This window comes from Chanodichthys erythropterus, chromosome 6 (genome assembly GCF_024489055.1).
Source record: "Chanodichthys erythropterus isolate Z2021 chromosome 6, ASM2448905v1, whole genome shotgun sequence".
NCBI lineage: Eukaryota > Metazoa > Chordata > Actinopteri > Cypriniformes > Xenocyprididae > Chanodichthys > Chanodichthys erythropterus.
In genome coordinates, this window is record NC_090226.1 from 14,676,845 (window position 1) to 14,696,294 (window position 19,450).

At 37.2% G+C, this 19,450-nt stretch overlaps 1 protein-coding gene across 2 annotated transcripts; it reads right to left on the reverse strand.

Annotated features, from left to right (window-relative positions):
• Positions 1 to 8,487: 8,487 nt before the first annotated feature.
• On the reverse strand, positions 8,488 to 19,399 carry si:ch211-86h15.1 (uncharacterized protein LOC558435 homolog). Of its 2 annotated transcripts, XM_067387318.1 has the most exons (6): positions 18,714 to 19,399; positions 17,924 to 18,375; positions 17,353 to 17,417; positions 14,833 to 14,949; positions 9,827 to 9,954; positions 8,488 to 9,687 (listed from the first exon to the last, which is right to left on the reverse strand). In XM_067387318.1, exons 1-6 carry the CDS (start codon positions 18,892 to 18,894, stop codon positions 9,308 to 9,310), a joined length of 1,323 nt encoding a protein of 440 aa, XP_067243419.1. In that variant the 5' UTR covers positions 18,895 to 19,399; the 3' UTR covers positions 8,488 to 9,307. The 2 variants fall into 2 exon arrangements, with proteins under 2 accessions (XP_067243419.1, XP_067243420.1); XM_067387319.1 differs by lacking the exon at positions 14,833 to 14,949.
• Between the last annotated feature and the right edge of the window lie 51 nt (positions 19,400 to 19,450).

Here is a 19,450-nt window from a genome sequence, read left to right on the forward strand (position 1 = left end):
AATAGTGGTAATTCTGGACTCAAGTCCCACAAGTCCAGACAGCAAGTTGACTTATTCAGACTGATGCTCTCCCTATCCCACTCATAACAGGACCCAAGAGAGACTGACTGGGCTGGGACGTACTCTGATGACTGCAGGACAGTGAAGGCAAGGACAAACTCTGACCACTCAAAATCATCCTGCTCCTTGCTAAAATTGTACCTTTCTTTCTTTCTTTCTTTCTTTCTTTCTTTCTTTCTTTCTTTCTTTCTTTCTTTCACATTTACTGCCACTTTTCACTTTATGTTCACATGACAGTACAGAACAGCTAAATGAAGTGGATTTTTTTTATTTTTTAGTGGTGATCCAGTGTCAGTCTTGTAGTCTAACAACAGCAGTGAAGCACAAAGCGAGTCCTTTGAGATACAAGCTCACTACTAAGCCTGCAGGGCTTTTGTGTACAACAGTTCAACTCTTAATTGCAAGAAAAATTAGGCGCAGTCTTCCACTTACCAAAGAGGCAGATGTTGCCATAGAAACGGTAAAGTACTTCATGGCTTTGGCGAGCAGTAGGCCTGGAGGTCTGACCGCAGTGGAAATAAGACCATAGACAACTCTGGTATTAGAGAAAAACCCAAGGATAGATGAGAACCACAACACCATGTTATAAATACTGCAGTGCTTGATATTGATATTGATGCTGTACATCATTATATAGCTTATAAATCACATAACTGACTTCAAAACAGCCGATGTAATACTTGACGACAGCTATGCATTTGTGTTTTAGTAGGTGTTTCTCAAGAGGGAAAAAAAAGAACATATAGAATTCAGAAAGCTACTTTATGAGGTCTTTAATGTGTTTTCCCTTCAACTGTGCCTTAGGCGATTCAAAGCCAAGAGTCGATCGAAAATACCAATGAGCTACATAGGAGCTACTGCCGTATTTGTACTCTTTTTTTTTTTATTTTCAAATTTATTCACACAGTTGGAAGGTGTCAAAATGTCAGAACACTTAAAAAAAATAGGCATTCAGCTAAAGTACATTAATAAAAAATATACCACTGACCTTACAATTGGGCACGGGCAGAAATCAAAATGACTAGCGAACAAAAGGAATAAATGTGCTCATTCCAACAAAACAAATTGTGTTATCTGAGCTTGTTATTTTAAACTAATAAGCTTAGCCAAATATTCTTCCATTCTTCATGTGGAAAAAAACTAATGTGGTCAGACCAGTGAAGCTATCTGTGTCCCTACAGCAATGTTTGTTGTTTGTTCTAATAGAATCATTTAAATTCTTTTTATCAGGCATTAAACAAGGACATCGTTCCTCACATCGTTTTGTATCTATGGTCCTCACAATAACGAAACACTGAGGATGGGTAATTGCACAAGCTTTCAAAAAACAAACAAAACAAATGATCTGTGTAGTCTTTTTGTTTCTTTGTTCTCTCATGAAGGTCAGAGAAAGAAATACCACAAAGCTGAGTAAATAACACCGTAGTGCTTGCAGAGTTATAAGATTTTCATTCAGGGAGTTTAAAAAAGTTCAAGAAGCTGCAGGTGAACTGTGCTTCAGTGGTTTACTAATACAGTGCATTCATTACTCTGTAAACACGGTCCGTATGACTCTTCCGGCATCATTCACAGGCCGGGAGGCATGTGGGTTAGCCAGGCTAATCTTAATGTAGATTTCTATTGACTTGTCTATTGACGTTAGAGCTGTGTGAATGCAAATGTGTGCTGTGTGCAGTGGCGGTTCTAGACCATTTCAACTGGGGGGGCCAAGCTGGGGCCAGTTGTACTGTTAGAGGGGCCAGTTATATTTAAACCTTATTGTTGTCATATCATTTTCTTCACTGCACTGCAGGCATTAACAGGCAAAATACAATGTTTATAATCATTCAAAAATGTATTTGCATTTCAATTTTATTTTTTACATTTGCATTACATATTCAGTATTAGTCACAGTAACGATTTGATTTTAATTATATTTTTACATTTGCATTACATATTCAGTATTAGTCACAGTAACGATTTGATTTTAATTATATTTTTACATTTGCATTACATATTCAGTATTAGTCACAGTAACGATTTGATTTTAATTATATTTTTACATTTGCATTACATATTCAGTATTAGTCACAGTAACGATTTGATTTTAATTATATTTTTACATTTGCATTACATATTCAGTATCATTCACATTAACTGTAATTGCATTTCTATTATATTTTTACATTTGCATTACAGATTCAGTATCATTCACATTAACTGTAATTGCATTTCTATTATATTTTTACATTTGCATTACAGATTCAGTATTAGTCACAGTAACGATTTGATTTTAATTATATTTTTACATTTGCATTACATATTCAGTATTAGTCACAGTAACTATTTGATTTAATTATATTTTTACATTTGCATTACATATTCAGTATCATTCACATTAACTGTAATTGCATTTCTATTATATTTTTACATTTGCATTACAGATTCAGTATCATTCACAGTAACTGTATTCTACGATTTTTGTGTTTTTTTGCAAAAAGATCAGCAAATTCATCTAGATTTAAGGCCTTTGCCCTCCTTGACTCAATACTTAGAACACCTAAATTGCTTAATCTGTCATCTGACATTGTGGACCTGAGATAGGTTTTCACCAGCTTTAGTGCAGAAAAACTCCGTTCACAAGAAGCGGTACTAACAGGGATTGAAACAGCTATCTTGCATAGTTTAAAAAGCTCAAAGAAAACTTCTTTATAAGGTTCAATGAATAATGCCAGCTCTACTACACTGGAGGGTTTCTGCATGCCACTCTGTATTTTCCTTTCTAAAATTCTTCTGAACTGATGTAGTTCATACCCCAAGTCCTCAATATTTGATTCATACATTCTAGCAAATGGAAACAGGGACTTTTCTTTGAGAAACACATCACTTGTGGGGTTTAGAGTTTGGATGCCAGTCATTATTTCACAGTTTTTGCTAGAAAACCTTCTGTTAAGCTCATTAAGCATCTGATCTAAAACAGGGTAGAAAAGGGTTGTACGAAAACTATCTTTTTCTCGTTCTGAATCTGACCTCTGACCCACTGTACTGAGTACACAGTCTGCATTAAATTGAGAGCTTAGCTTTTTTGGTCGTTTTGCAGGGGGCTGTACTGCAGTATCACATTGCTCAGCTGTGTTCAACACTTCACTCCATAGGTCATCAAAAAATGACTCATCCCTGTAGTCATTCAAAGTCTGAACTAAGGCTTCAACTAAATCAACAGCCTTTGACAGATCAAGTGATGAAGACTGTAGCATATCTGACAGAAATTTTGCTTCTCCAAACACTTTATGGAGGGTAACAAGGCACACAATGAACTGTAAATCTATCTGTGCAAGCAGACCTCTAGCCTCAACAGATCTGTCACCACTGTGTTCTTGGACTATATCTTGCAGGACTCGCTTAATGGCAGGCAATCTATCCATAATAGTATGTAGAGCCATATATCGACATGCCCAGCGAGTGTCACTTAGTCTCTGAAGCTCTCTAGCTGGTGCACCTGGGTACATCTCTTTCTGTATGCTCAGCCATTTTTGATGCACATATGACCCAGATGTGAAGACATACAGTCTTTCTAGTAAGGAGAAGAACTCTCCTACCTCAGGGATAGCTTTGACTGTGTCCACTAAAACTAAATTCAGACAGTGTGCATTGCAGTGGATGTAAAAGGCATGCTTTGCTTGTTCTTTAATGCGTGCCTGGACACCTGAATGCTTCCCACTCATAACTGAAGCACCGTCATATGCTTGACCTACTAGGTTGTTTTTGTATTCAAGACCATGACTTTCTAATATGTGTATGATTCTGTCAGTAAGCCCCGCTGCATCTAGTCGATCAGCCGATTCAAAGTGGAGAAAGCTCTCATGGACAGCTCCACTGAAATAGTACCTGAGTACTAGAGATATCTGCTCCTTTTTTTACATCTTTTGTTTCATCTGCCATTATGCTATAGACCTCACTGTCTTTCACTTCTTCTATAATTTTTTGTTCGAACCATGTCTGCCAAACAACTCAGAACCTCATTCTGAATCCCTTTGCTGGTATATTTTGCATTATGAATGGAAGTCAGCCTTTTTTGCACAGTTTTGTCATGCTTAGCTATTGTTTCTAAGATTGCCATGAAGTTCCCTTTATTATCTGACTCTGTAGACTCACCGTGTCCTCTTTGTGCAATGTTTTGTGTGGCTGTAAGTAGTAGTATTTCTCCTATTGTTTTAATATAGTCCCGATTTTCTTGAACCTGTTTGTTGTGTTCCTTGTTTAGGGCATTTACCAGTGTTGCATTACTTTTTACAGCTTTCTGATAGTCTCTCCATGTAATCATTGCTTGTTTGTGCCGCTCAGACCTTGCATGAATTGCAAATCCCCCCTGTTTGTAAGTTGCCTTCTTCCAATTGTTAAAACCCAATTTTGAATCAAATACTGTCTCTGAGACTTTGGGAGGGCTAAAATGCCTGCAGGCATAACAAAACACAGAGTCTGATTGTTTGGAATATTCAAGCCAGGGGTGGATATGGTACCAGGCTGCCTTGAAGCTCCTCCTCCGGTCCCCCATCAGAGTTCTTGGGTATATATTCATCATTGGCTGCACAGGTGGTTCTTCCCGGGATTTGCTGATATCTGCCAAAGAAAATATATATATAAATAATAAAAGTATACCCGTTTCGTTACAGCAAATAGTTTTTATATTCATAAATGTTGAAAATTCAGTTTTAAGTGCACTTACTACTTCATCTGTCTATCTTGGTATTTTTTAGTTTTCCATTATTTGCTGATGAGAATGTATTTATATATTTTACCACCTTCATTTTTACTCTTTGTCATGTCTTTTTGTTGTTTTTACTACTGTTGTGATTACTTATGCCTGTTTATTTGTTTGTTTACTGTTTTTTCTTCTCTTTTCTTTTTTTTCTTTTTTTTTTTTACCTTGAATGTATGATAAAATCATAAATCATAAAAAGTATGTATTTGGTTAGTTTTAGATATATAATTACCATCAGGCAACTTCTGAAATCCATCTGATATCACAAGCTCATAGCATGTTAAATAAGATTTAATTTCAATCACAAACTGATTAATTTCTATACACCATATAAACTGACTTATTGCACTGCTTTACAGATGTATTTAACAGCACAAACCTGATGGTCCACTGCTAGTGGACACACAAGGCTCCTCTGTTGGTGTATCACTCTCAGCCTCAGTCTCTCCATCTGTCTCACTTTCCTCCTCTACTATTCCTTCACTCTCAGTCTCTCCAATGGACAACTCCTCCTGCTCTCTCTCTGCAGACTCTCTGCTCTCTCTTGCTCTCTCCACACCTGAACCATCTGGCTCTGTCTCACTGCCTACCTTATCTTTTCTTTGGAAGAACGACATGATGTCTTTCTTTCTCTTCATTTTGGTGAGAACTATAGAGCAAAAGCAATGGGGACCAAGAAACTTATGAATTAATTTACTGAAAATAACTGACTTGCCAGGTAACTATGTCTAAACATTTAATGTTACAACTCGTTTACCGAGTAAAAACACTCAGAACCATGAGTTTGTTGATCATATATTTTATCCCTTTTCAAACTGCCACAAGCTAACAAACGGCAAAAAATTAGCTGATCTAACTTTATGCATTTACATATGCATTACTTCTGTATTGCATTTAATACAAATAAAAAATATAAACAACTTTACTCACCTCTATATTTCCTTCTTTGCTTGAAGTATTCAACTATAATATTCGCGCAAATCTTCCACCAACTTCTGAGTAGAAAAAAACTTGCAGATGCATGTTCTACGATACTGTTGTGTTCCGCTTTAATCAGTCCCTCCCTCTAGAAAATGTGTGGGTTACATTTCTGTTCCGCGTTGCTACTGTCTAATCATAGACTGTGTCTAATAACGGATGTAAAAAACAACGATCGCAAAAAAACAAAAACAAAAAAACAAAAAAAAAAGCAGTTTTGTAAAAATTATTTCACACTCCAGATTTAGGGGGGCCACAAGGGGGTCCAAGCTTGTTGTCACAGGGGCACTGGCCCCCCCTGGCCCCCCCCTAGAACCGCCCTTGGCTGTGTGGATTGTTTGTAGTGTTAGCTCTCACAGTCAAAGTTTTTCATTTTAAAAAGGTCTCAGTGTTGTGGTGACTGCTAATAAATTGAATTAGCAGTTGTATACACAAGTGCATGGTGAATAGGCTGCCTGTATGGCATTTAAATAAAAATAAAAATCTGCTTTTTGAGATTGTTCTTTTTATAATTTACAGAAATTGACATTAAAATTCTTCTTTTGATCATTAAAAGGACAGTGGATCACTTCTGCCACCTAGAGTGTGAGATAGTTAAAGCAGCCATCAAAAGGGCAGCAACCCAGGTCATTTCATTTGTCTTTTTAATGTTAAAATACTTCCAAGTAAGCTGCTGTTTCATGTTTAAAAAATCGATCGCAAATTGACTAACGTTAATTTAATTCTGAAATAGTCCACATAGTCCTTCTATAAAACACAACCCACTACAAATGTTTGCCAATAACAAAGATTACATTATATATGACATGTCATCAGTGCTGTAATCCGTTCAATGAAATTAATTTGTGTGATTTATTAAGTTATCAATTTTGTAGTACATTCAGGACAATGTAACAAATCCATAAACCTCACCGATGTAAAATCAACATTTCAAGGGACTCTATGTAACCTTTGGCCCTCTAGCGGTTAAAAAACAAAACTGCGTGCAAGAACACTGCGGAAGAACATTGTTTTGGTTGAGCTTCGGCTGTGTGGATGAATATGGTTATCCTACTGCTCATAAAACATTCACTTCTAGTAGGCTTAAGAGATATAAGCAGTTCAAATGGAAGGAATCCTAAGCTTAGGATTTTACTGTAGCTATACCTATTAACAGACATGCAATGCGTCTGAAACCCTGTACTGTCTAAGCAGGTAACGTTACTACATTTGAATTTGAACTTACTTTGTGACCGTTGAAAAGGGTGAAGTATGAATGCAATCCGAACGTACTCCATCCACCATGTTGTCATTATCATGTGACCTACCAGCATCAGTTGCGTCGCTTCACCTCCATTCATAAATCCTGTCCCGTAGCCTCATGCATAGGCGCCAATCACGGAGCACCCACGGAAAAATACGAGATATTCTCCATAGATTTTAACCAATAAAAAAAATTGATCGGAGCTTGAAGTGGAGCAAAAAGACAAAAACGCGTTTTAGAAAAAAGATTGATGATGTATAGACTCGTTATTTTAAATTGTTAAAAGGTACAATTTGTGATATTTTTTTCCGCTAGAGGTCGCTAGAAGCCTATTCAAAACAAATGCGTAGTTTGATGACGCCAAGTTTTAGAGCGGTAACTTGGGACATGTGGTCTCCATCTCAACGGACGGTGCAAAAGAATAGGGATTGGAGTCTGGAAGAACTCATGTTCGTGGATGCGATTATTAACGTTACTGTAGTATGAAGCAGAGCAGGACCGAGTGTTGCGGGAGCTGAACGATGAGCTGGAGCGATTGATCAACACACGCCTCACGAGCAGCGGGACTTTTATTATGACACAGTCTCCGGCGCCGCTTCCGCTTTTCCGGTCATGAGTTTACGGGAGCTGTCCTTGTCGACAGAACCAGCGGCAAATGGTAAACAGTAATTATGTTCCACAAATAAGTAACACAATCCACCATAAAACGTGCAAGAAGTAAATAAGGAACTGCTTGAAGCAAGCTAGTGGTTTGCTGGACGCTAGACACTACTTCCGCATTTGTCCACGGCACTGTTGTCATGTGGTTTCTACGTCAGTAAAGGCGGTAACAAAGGGTAACTGACGTCATTGACAGGCGACTGCACTGCCTGCGTCCGAAAACTGAAAAATGCTGCCTTCCGAGGACACATTTCAAGGTAGTAAGGCATCAAGGCACGTCTGAATCCAATGTTAGCTTCACTTCCTCTCTCATGAGATACCTCCTCAGATCGATTTTTGAAGGAAGCATAGATGTATCCTTAGCTGCCTTTGATATCCCACAATCCTGTGCTTTCCATTCTGTGACAGTTGAGCTAGAAAAATAAAGATGGCGTCCGAAGGTTGCGTTTGCTGCTCAGTTTGTGTATAAATGTACGATTTTGATCAACATATTTCAATTTTGATATTTCTATCGAGAAATTACTACTGTAGTAATTAAATATTAGATTAGTTCTCAATAAAGCTCGCGCTATATTGCTGTAGATCATTAAACTGTTACACTGCCTCAGAAGTCTGTCCGAAATCAATTTCGTGAGGTGCCTTCATTAGCGAGGCAGCAAGACAGCTACCTAGGATTTCGGACGCAGCCACTGTTTAGAATGGGAATTTTCTCATGATTTACAAGTAACTTAGTTGAAAACATTAGAGATATTGTTAGTAATCAGCTGGACAAAATATATAACACTAGCCTAGTGGTTTTTGGATATTTTACTGCAAAAAATTTACATATTGTACCTTTAATATTGAACAAAAAAGTTACATAGTGTACCTTTACAATTACAGTAGCATGTAATTTTTTTTGACTGATTTTTATTTTCCAGTTGTAAAAATTACTGTTCATACGAAGACAATCTCAGAACTAAACAAATTAGAATAAAAGATAGAATAATCTGTAATTTATAAGACTTTACAGACAAAATTTACCTTATAAAAAGATCTTTAAAAATGAAAGACTAAAAACAGTATAGAATGTATAAACATTACTGCAAACAGTGAAAAAAGAGACCAAAGAAATGTATTAAAATGAAAAAAATATTTTGTTTGCTTTAAAAATAAAAAACAGTAATAAATAAAGTAATAAAATTCCCCATAAATAAGCTAGATAATAAACATTTAGTTTAATGTAGAAAAAACAACAAAAAAAAAAAAAACAAGATAAAATCTGGAGGCATGAACAGCTTAAGATAAATGCTCATTAAATGAACACTGCATTACATGGTTAAAATGTGAGCCATACTTGGCTCAATTTGGATGTGTTCCATGCTGTGGAAAATGTACCATTTCAAGTGCTTCAAAGAGTTCAAATGAGATTCCAGGGGAAAAACAAGGTGAAAAATCTTTTTAAAGCCAGAGGCTGTTCTTGACACTCATTCTTTTCATGGTTCATGTTTTTATGACACTGGATTGGACCTATTGATTGATACTCAACTATTTTTTAAAAAAAATCCAGCCTTAAAATTATTTACCTTGAAATTTCCAATTCAGCGAACAATGGAAAAGACCTTCAATAGGTGCTCCTTATGATTTCATTGTCCATGCAGAGAGATAAGGACACATTTTTTGAAGTGTCTGTTTCTTGCACTCGAGTCAATAAACGTCTTCCCGCAGTTCTGACAGATGTGAGGTCTCTCTCCTGTGTGGATCCTGACATGTGTGTTCAGATGGCTTGATTGTCTAAAGTTTTTCCCACAAAAGTTGCAGTGGTAGGGTTTCTCTCCAGAGTGAATTCTCAGATGGATTTTCAACAGTCCTGGTGAGCTGAATCTTCTGCGGCACACAACACACAAATACTCTCCTGCACCGTGTGGATTTCCATGAATATCGTGATGCGGCGGGTAACTTTCAGACAGTTCCTCTTCATGCTGAACATCTTCCAAACAAATGTCAGCCAGGTTTGACTTGGACTCTAAAGAAGAGGCAAAATTACACTTTTACGTTTATTCTGTGCATCTAAAAGATAAGCAAAATGCCATATCTGACCAATACTTTTTCAAAATGTAATTAATACATTTTGTAATTAGTATAGATCATTAAAATGTCCTTACGTGTTTGTTGTTGTTGTTGTTTATCAAGCGCAACTTCTTCAATGTGTCGGATCTTCTTTACTCTGTGCATTTCCTCATTTTCACTCTTCTTATTGCTCTTGTTTCTTTCCTGCTGTGATTGCAGTTTACTTGTGGGAAAAAGAAATACAGATTACTTTGATTAAAGGAACATTTACATGGATTTATTGAGAAAACAGCTTCTCTCAGAGTAAAACTATAGGCCTATTTTCATTGGGTGATTCTCACGAACAAATGTCCAAATAATGTAAATAGTTATACTTGGCACATCTTAATGGCAAACAAATTTTTACAAATGCATTTGATTTCACTCACAACAAAAAGAGCAAGCAAACTGCATGGAACTGCTTCTTTCAAAAAACATTTTATTTAAAAATTCATAAAGAGCATATCAATTCATAAATAACTTGATCCATTTTCTGTTTAAAAAAAAAAAAAGTACATTTTAAAGAAATTATTACACTGATTACATGGAATGAATGTGTATGCTATAGTATTTCTGTCAGAAACTGCATGCACAGTTTACTTTTTTTATGGAATATTTACATTTTTGCATTTGGCAGATGCTTTAAAGCACAATTGCTATAATGCATTTATTGAAACAAATGTAATCGTACAAACTACTTTATCTTTGCATCTTCTTCAAAAGGCAGAAGCCATAACTGATGAGAATAACCATCAATTTTTACCCTTTCTTTCAAATATTGACCTGTAAACATCAATAACAGCTTTATGTTGTCAATGCTGGCAAATGACCATGGTATAAGCGGGATGATCCACGTCTAGCTGTGCATTAAACAATTTTTTTTAATGCACTTTGCGTAGGCAACGACCCTTCGCTTCACGTCAGGCGGTTCTTTCCCTTCACGTCGTTCATTAAAATCGTTTAATAAACAGCTAGCCGTGGATTATCCTTACTAAATACATCGATTTTATCATCAAGTACGTTTTGTGGGAATAGTACCAATGACCTTGGCATTGGCTAGTGACATGCTCTTCCAGTTGAGTTACAGGAATACAAGTATATTTTGCACATATTTCTCAGTAAACACTAAAAAACACTGTAATGTTGAGCAGAGGAGGTGGCCGGCACTGGCTCTATGATGACTTGATTAATGTCTTCTTTAATGTTGTATAAAATCTCCTGATAAGCTTTCTTTTTCCTGTATGCTGCAGAACTCTTCCTCCACTTTTTCTGTTGCCTTCTCAATTCTATTGGGCTCAGATCTTTAGCAAATTTCACTTTCCCCTGAGATTTTCGTCTTTGATATCTACAAAAATGAGAAATATCAGTAAGTCATTGTCAAACTGATTCTAAAAAGCTCAATCTAAAGCTGATTTTCACAAAGACCCATTTCTAAATACACTGCAACATGTCAAATGCCACCTGTAATGCAGTGGTTCTCAAAGTGTAGAGGCAAGATGGTATTATAAGGGAGACTGTTCTATCTGACAGAGTTTTAGTCAATTATATATATATTATAGAAAGATGACTGGACTATGAGGGGTTGCATAATTTATTAAAATATTTCAAAGGGGACCTGACCAAAAAGAAAAAAAAGAGTGCGAACCACTGTTAAATGGGGTTGGTATGATTTTTTTTTTTTTTTAAATAATTTTGAAAGAAGTGCTCACCAAGGCAGCATGTATTTGATCAAAAACAGTAATAAACAGTATTATTGCGAAATATTACAATTCAAAATAATTGTTGCATTTTAAAATGTAAAACTAATTTATTTATGTGATTCTAGTGCTTAACCATATTCTTATGCTGCTTAAAGGTGCCCTAGAACGTCCTTTCACAAGATGTAATATAAGTCTAAGGTGTCCCCTGAATGTGTCTGAATTGTCAGCTCAAAATACCCCATAGATTTTTTTTAATGAATTTTCTTAACTGCCTATTTTGAGGCATCATTAACTATGCACCGATTCAGGCTGTGGCCCCTTTAAATCTCACGCTCCCTGCTGTGCAAAGATCCAGACGTTAATACTGGCTGCCCTTGTCTAATGCCTTGAACATGGGCTGGTATATGCAAATACTGGGTTCATACATATTAATGATCCTGACTGTTACGTAACAGTCGGTGTTATGTTGAGATTCGCCTGTTTTCCGGAGGTCTTTTAAACAAATGAGATTTATATAAGAAGGAGGAAACAATGGTGTTTGAGACTCAATGTATGTCTTTTCCATGTACTGAACTCTTGTTATTCAACTATGCCAAGGTAAATTAAATTTTTGATTCTAGGGCACCTTTAATATTTTTGTGGAAACCATGATACATTTTTATCTGGATTTTTTGATGAATAGAAATATAACCGAAAAACAATGGAATATATTTAAGATAGACATTTTTGTAACATTTTACATGTCTTTACTGTCATTTTTTTTTTATAAATTTAATGCCTCACAGCTGACTAAAAGTATTAATTTCTTTATTTTAAAAAAACTATCTCACAGAAGTGAGTACACCCCTCACATTTTTTGTAAATATTATATCTTTTCATGTGACAACATTGAATAAATGACACTTTGCTACAATGTAAAGTAGTGAGTGTACAGCTTGTATAACAGTGTAAATTTGCTGTCTCCTCAAAATAACTCAACACACATCCATTTATGTCTAAACCGCTGGCCACAAAAGTGAGTACACCCCTAAGTGAAAATGTCCAAATTTGGACCAAAGTGTCAATATTTTGTGTGGCCACCATTATTTTCCAGAACTGTCTTGACCCTCTTGGGCATGGAGTTCACCAGAGCTTCACAGGTTGCCACTGGAGTCCTCTTCCACTCCTCCATGACGATATCATGGAGCTGGTGGATGTTAGGCTCCTTCACCTTACATTTGAGGATGCCCCACAGATGCTCAATAGGGTTTAGGTCTGGAGACATGCTTGGCCAGTCCATCACTTTTACCCTCAGCTTCTTTAGCAAGGCAGTGGTTGTCTTGGAGGTGTGTTTGGGGTCGTTTTCATGTTGGAATACTGCCCTGCAGCCCAGTCTCTGAAGGGAGGGGATCATGATCTGTTTGCATTCATGGTTCCCTCAATGAACTGTAGCTCCCCAGTGCCAGCAGCACTCATGCAGCCCCAGACCATGATACTCCCACCACCATGCTTGACTGTAGGCAAGACACACTTGTCTTTGTACTCCTCACCTGGTTGCCGCCACACATGGTCGACACCATCTGAACCAAATAAGTTTATCTTGGTCTCATCAGACCACAGGACACGGTTCCTTTGTCTGCTTGTCTTCAGCAAACTGTTTGCGGGCTTTCTTGTGCATCATCTTTAGAAGAGGCTTCCTTCTGGGACGACCAATTTGATGCAGTGTGCGGCGTATGGTCTGAGCACTGACAGGCTGACCCCCCACTAGGGTTGGGCGATGTCCCCTAAATTGGCAGTTAACGATGTTTACAGTAAAACATCGTGATGGACGATGATATCGTCGGGGGTGGGGGGGTGTATTTTAATTTTTCGTTATTATATAATTATTATTCATTATTTTACTTTATTACTTTATTTATCCCTTTGACACGTACGATCACACCGGTGTGATTAGAACGTTCAGTGCAGTGCATCATGTGATCAATTGCCAAATTCAAATGTGCAGCACTTTTCATATATCACAAATATGCAGTGTTTTCAAACACATAATGTTTATTTTAGGTTTCGGATGTTTAAATACATATAAGATGTTGTGAATCCAACAGAACCTGCGGCACAAACTAACATGTATAGCTCAACTAACGCAATCATTATAAAGTTGTTTAAACAGCAAAACACATCCACTTTCACATATTTGACAATCGGAATATCAGATATTTCATGTTATAGTTAACAAATTAGTGAATATTTTGAATAAAAAAGAAAAACTGAAATAAAAGCAGATCATCAGTCATACAGCGCTGCGGTGTGTGACATGACAAGCAATGATGCGTCACCATGGAAACAATTAAGTGATAGGTCCTAAATAACGGTCGCCTTGAAAAACTCACGCTGGGGGGGTCAGCCAGAACATTTTAAACTTAAGTGCGAAAGGGTTATTTTATTTACCAACTAATGACTCATCCGGGCTTTCCAATAGGTTGCACGTGAGGGGAATAAAAGGGGCGGGGCGGGGGCGTGGCATCACAATGGTGTCTCTCCATCGTGATGTCGGTCAGCCATCACGATGGACGATGATATCGTCACAACCCTACCCTACTCCTTCAACCTCTGCAGCAATGCTTGCAGCACTCGTACATCTATTTCCCAAACACAACCTCTGAATATGACACTGAGCACGTGCACTCCACTTCTTTGGTCGGCCATGGCGAGGCCTGTTCTGAGTGGAACCTGTCCTGTTAAACCGCTGTATGGTCTTGGCCACCATGCTGCAGCTCAGTTTTAGGGTCTTGGCAATCTTCTTATAGCCTACGCCATCTTTATGTAGAGCAACATCACTTTTTTTCAGATCCTCAGAGAGTTCTTTGCCATGAGGTGCCATGTTGAACTTCCGGTGACCAGTATGAGAGAATGAGAGTGATAACACCAAATTTAACACACCTGCTTCCCAATCACGCCTGAGACCTTGTAACACTAACGAGTCACATGACCCAATTTGGACATTTTCACTTAGGGGTGTACTCACTTTTGTGGCCAGCGTTCTAGACATTAATGGCTGTGTGTTGAGGTATTTTGAGGAGACAGCAAATTTACACTGTTATACAAGCTGTACACTCACTACTTTACATTGTAGCAAAGTATCATTTGTTCAGTGTGGTCACATGAAAAGATATAATAAAATATTCACAAAAATGTGAGGGGTGTACGTACTTCTGTGAGATACTGTAAATCTCATTGACCCCAAACTTTTAAATGGTAGTGTATTCATTAAGAATACATTTTCTGTTAATACTATAGTACTTAATACGATGCATTATGTACTTGCATTGGTAATAAAGCATCTAACTCCTGAACGGTATTTCCTCATGCAAGCTGCAATATACCTCTCTCTCTCCTTTTTCCTGTATGCCTCACGAAGCTCAGGATTCCCGTATATTTTCTGCTTGTGCTTTTGGGATCTAGCTTTTGCTGCAGCCTTCTTTCGCTCTTCATCTTCCAATCTAAACAACAAGAAAGATTTGACCTTAAAAAAGGAACTATCATTACAATTTGCCTCTTTAGGGCGGTGTCCCACTAGCCAAATCAAATAACTATTTTGGTAGGGGACGTCACACCTGCAGACTATTTCAACTAAGATCTTACCCTTTTCTGTTGAAGCTTTTCTGTCACATGCACAGGTTAAAGGATTAGTTCACTTTAAAATGAAAATTACCCCATGATTTACTCACCCTCAAGCCATCCTAGGTGTATATGTATTAATCTGAAAGAAGAAAGTCAATACTAATGTAATATTAATAATCACCCTGATGCTCCCAAGCTTTACAATAGCACTGCACAGAAACCACCTGTTTGAAGCTCAAAAAAGTGCATTCATCCATCATAAACGTACTCCACGCGGCTCGGGGGGTTAATAAAGGCCTTCTGAAGCGAAGCGATACATTTGTGTAAGAAAAAATATCCATATTTAACACGTTATAAAGTAAAACAACTAGCTTCCAGACCGACTTTGGTATTAAACTTATGAATAAAGTGTAATGCCTCTTGCAGTTCAAAACGCTTACACTACATCCTACGCCTTCCGTCTTTAACTTACGAAACCTTTTTTTTTTTTTTTTTGTACATTGAATACGGAAGGCAGTCTGGTGGAAGCTAGTTATTTTACTTTATAAGGTGTTAAATATGGATATTTTTCTTACACAAACGCATTGCTTCGCTTTAGAAGGCCTTTATTAACCCCCCGGAGCCGTTTGGAGTACATTTATGATGGATGGATGCACTATTTTGACCTTCAAACAGGAAATTTCCGTTCACTGCAATTATAAAGCTTGGGGAGCATCAGGGTGATTGTGTTCGTTTGAAAGAAGAAAGTCATATACACCTAGGATGGCTTGAGGGTGAGTAAATCATGGGGTATTTTCATTTTAAAGTGAGCTAATCCTTTAAGAAAAGAAGAGGCTGTAGCAGGCTAAATCACTGCCTCTGACTTTTCCCTGTGAATGAGTGTGATTTTTCTTATCCCTCCACATTTGCCATAGATGCCGCGTAGGAAAACCTCTGAAAACGTCTTGGCTACACAATCACCATGGACAACAACCAGTGTTGCTAGGGGAAAAAAAGTTGCCAGATCCAAACAGGACTTGTTTCACTGGTCACTTCCTAGGCCACAAATGTGAATAAAATCAGACACATTGGATATTGTTGGAGACCAAGCAGGGCCATTAACTGAGAAAAGGTTATTAGCACACATCTGCCGAGTGCCGCAGCCACACGCACCTGAAATAGAGCTAGTAAAATATACCTGTAAATCTGCCGAAGAGCTGGCTAGTGGGATGCCAACCCCTGCGTTCACATGTGTATGGCTGAAGGGCAATGGAGTTTGTAGTCTAGCGTGACTGACTAAAATCAATATATAATAACTTATTGCTTAAATATACATTACAGTTCAAAAGTTTGGGATCTTACTGACCCCAAAATTTTGTAGTGTAATAATTCAATGTTTTGCTAAAAGTACTGTCATCAATTTTGCTTTAACATGAAGTTCTCACTGACATAATCTAGCGTTCACATTAATTAAAGCTGTCTAACTATGTGTTTTTGAGAAATATGTGCAACAGTAAAGAGAGTCACCAATGGAAATTAGCAACTAACAGTAGTTACAATACAGCAACATTTCAGTAATAGTAACACTATGGTGTGGTTGACCAGGATATAATCTGATGTGTATGTGAGAATCACCCAGGATGAACACAAATCAAAAGCATCAAAACCCTTTGCCAGCCAATTAAGTTTTTTTTTTTTTTTTTTGAAAATACAATATTTAAAGGGTTAGTTCACCCAAAAATGAAAATTCTGTCATTCATTACTCACTCTCGTGTTGTTCCACATCCGTAAGACATTTGTTAATCTTTGGAACACAAATTAGGATATTTTCGATGAAGTCTGAGAGGTTTCTGTCCCTCTATAGAGATCCAATGCAGCTACCACTCCAAGGTCCAGAAAGGTAGAAATTACATCATGAAGTACTCCATGTGACTCCAGTAGTTTAATCTCAGGTTAATAAAATCAACAAGAGTGCTTTGTTTGCGCAAAAAACAAAAAACAAAAAAAAACAGGAATGACAGAAATTGCATTTTTGGGTGAACTAACCGTTTAATTTTTGGAGACACTGTTTTACAGTTTAACACTGACTGTAGACAGCCTAAAAAAAGAAAGACATATTATTTGTTTTTATTTACACACAAATTTAGTTTAGATTTAGGGAGTGTCACATTTGAGCATTATTAGCAAATTACATGTATGACCGGCAAAGGATTTCTGCCTTCAAGCTAGTGCAAACGTCATTTAACTAAAATACGTTAACTCAAATCAGCACAGATGAAACACTAAAGAATCAATTCATGTACCTCTCTCTTATCTGAGCCAGCTCCATCCTATGCTGCGTCAACATCTCTTGATTTCTGAGGGGCAGCTGTAAAACAACAACATCCACCAGCATCCATCAGTGTCTTACAATTCAATAAAAATAATAGTCCTTCACTTTAAGAGGAGCTTTCTATGGAGGCTAGTTTCCGCCATGGAATAAAAGAAAAAAGGTAAATGCGAGTTATCGTCTTACAATTCTGACTGAAAAAAAAAAAAAAAAAAGATTTTTCCCTCGCAATTGCTAGTTATCTCTTTTTCTCAGAATTTTGAGATATACTTATACACAATTCAACTTAGAACTGTGGTAATTTCCAGTTTATATCTCACAATTCTGAGAAAAAGAATTGCGAAATATAAATTCACAATCGTGAGGGAAAAAAGCCAGAATTGCAAGTTTATATCTTGCAGTTATGACTTTTTTCTTTGAATGTCTTTGAGTTATAGTCTGAATTGTGAGATAAAAAGTCACAATTACCTCTTATATATATATATATATATATTAATCAGTGGTGGAAAAAAAGCTTCCAATTCCAAGATTCCAAACAGACTTACATTAAATGGTGTCTTATGTCTGGGAGAGCCAACGTGACTGACTTTGATTCTGCTGACATCACTGGATGCATCACTGGCCTCTGAATCATCCAAGCCGTGTCTTGTGATGTGCTGCTGCGCCTGACAGGTGATACTTGTTTCAGTATTAGTCTCTGGTTCATTCTTAATTCGAGGTGCTTGGTTAATAAATGGAAAAGTATTCTCACTGCTGTCGATCATTTGGGGTTCAGTGTCTTTGCTGGGCATCTGGTCATGATAAATGTCCATACATGCTGATAAAGGTGCTGATTCATTGCACACAGGGATTTGCACTTCATTCTCCTCCTGCTGTGTATAAACTTCTAGCTTCATATGCATCTCTGTATCCTTCAAGTCATGTTCAGATCTCCATGCCTCTGAAAATGCCTGTGTGTATTTTTGAGCTGGAGTCTCAGAGGAGCAGGACTGTGTTTCTATAATAAATAAAAATAAATAAACATAGTTCTTAAAGATTATAAACGGGGGAATTATGTCATGTGTACAGTATATATGCCAAGAGTAAATTACTAAAAATAATAGTTGAATAAAACAATGCATAATAAAAATTCCCAATTAGTGACTTTATTGGCACAATCTAAACATCTCAATAAGCTAATATTAATAATATATAATATTTAAATGATCATGGCTGATTTAAAGGGCTGTGGTAAACGAATTAAAGACTCGTTCTAACTATCGAGATTTTGTGTTCAAAAAGCCATAACACGAAAGAAATAAGTATCAGAATGAGATTTAAGGTGAATTGACTAACCAGAGTCCATCTGAATTCCTGCCTGCTGCAGTCTCCTCTTGAGCAGCTCAATTTCCTGTCTGGAGCGACAAATCTCATCATTATACTCTGAAAATATATCTTCCACAGCCTTAAATATCTCCTGCGCAGCTAAAGTTAATCTCTCTGTCAGAAAAACGCTTAAAATTTGAAGTTTAGACATTGTACGTTGATAAAATGTCACTGAAGTATTTGTCAAGCTTTTATTTCCACATCCATAACAGTCAACCGTTTCGTTTGCGTTCGTTCTGCTGAGCTCGATGATAATTAGCGCCACCTGTCGGTCTGGATGAGCGCATATATGAGTACATAAAAACCTGAGCTGCGTGCCTGCGTCCTGTATGCTTCTCCAACCTTAGTCAAACACACTAGAAACAGCTAATCAGTGTCTTCTGGATTCAGTTCTAATCTGGTCTTCAGCGGCCCTCCAGGACAGAGTTTGTCCATCTCCGTTGCCTCGCTGCCCTATCAGGCAATGACTTTGCAGGCAGCTTTTGCGCACTAAGGAACCCTGACGAAACCCACTTCTGAGGCAGCAAAACGATTTCATAACTTACAACGAAATAAAGAGAGTTTTGTGCAATAGTAATTTCTTGCTAGAAATAACCAAAAGTGGAAAAAGTTGGTCAAAAATGTACATTTTACACACACTAACCACCAACCACAACTTTCAGGCGCCATATTTTCTTTTTTAGCTTACAGAACAGTATTGTGGAATA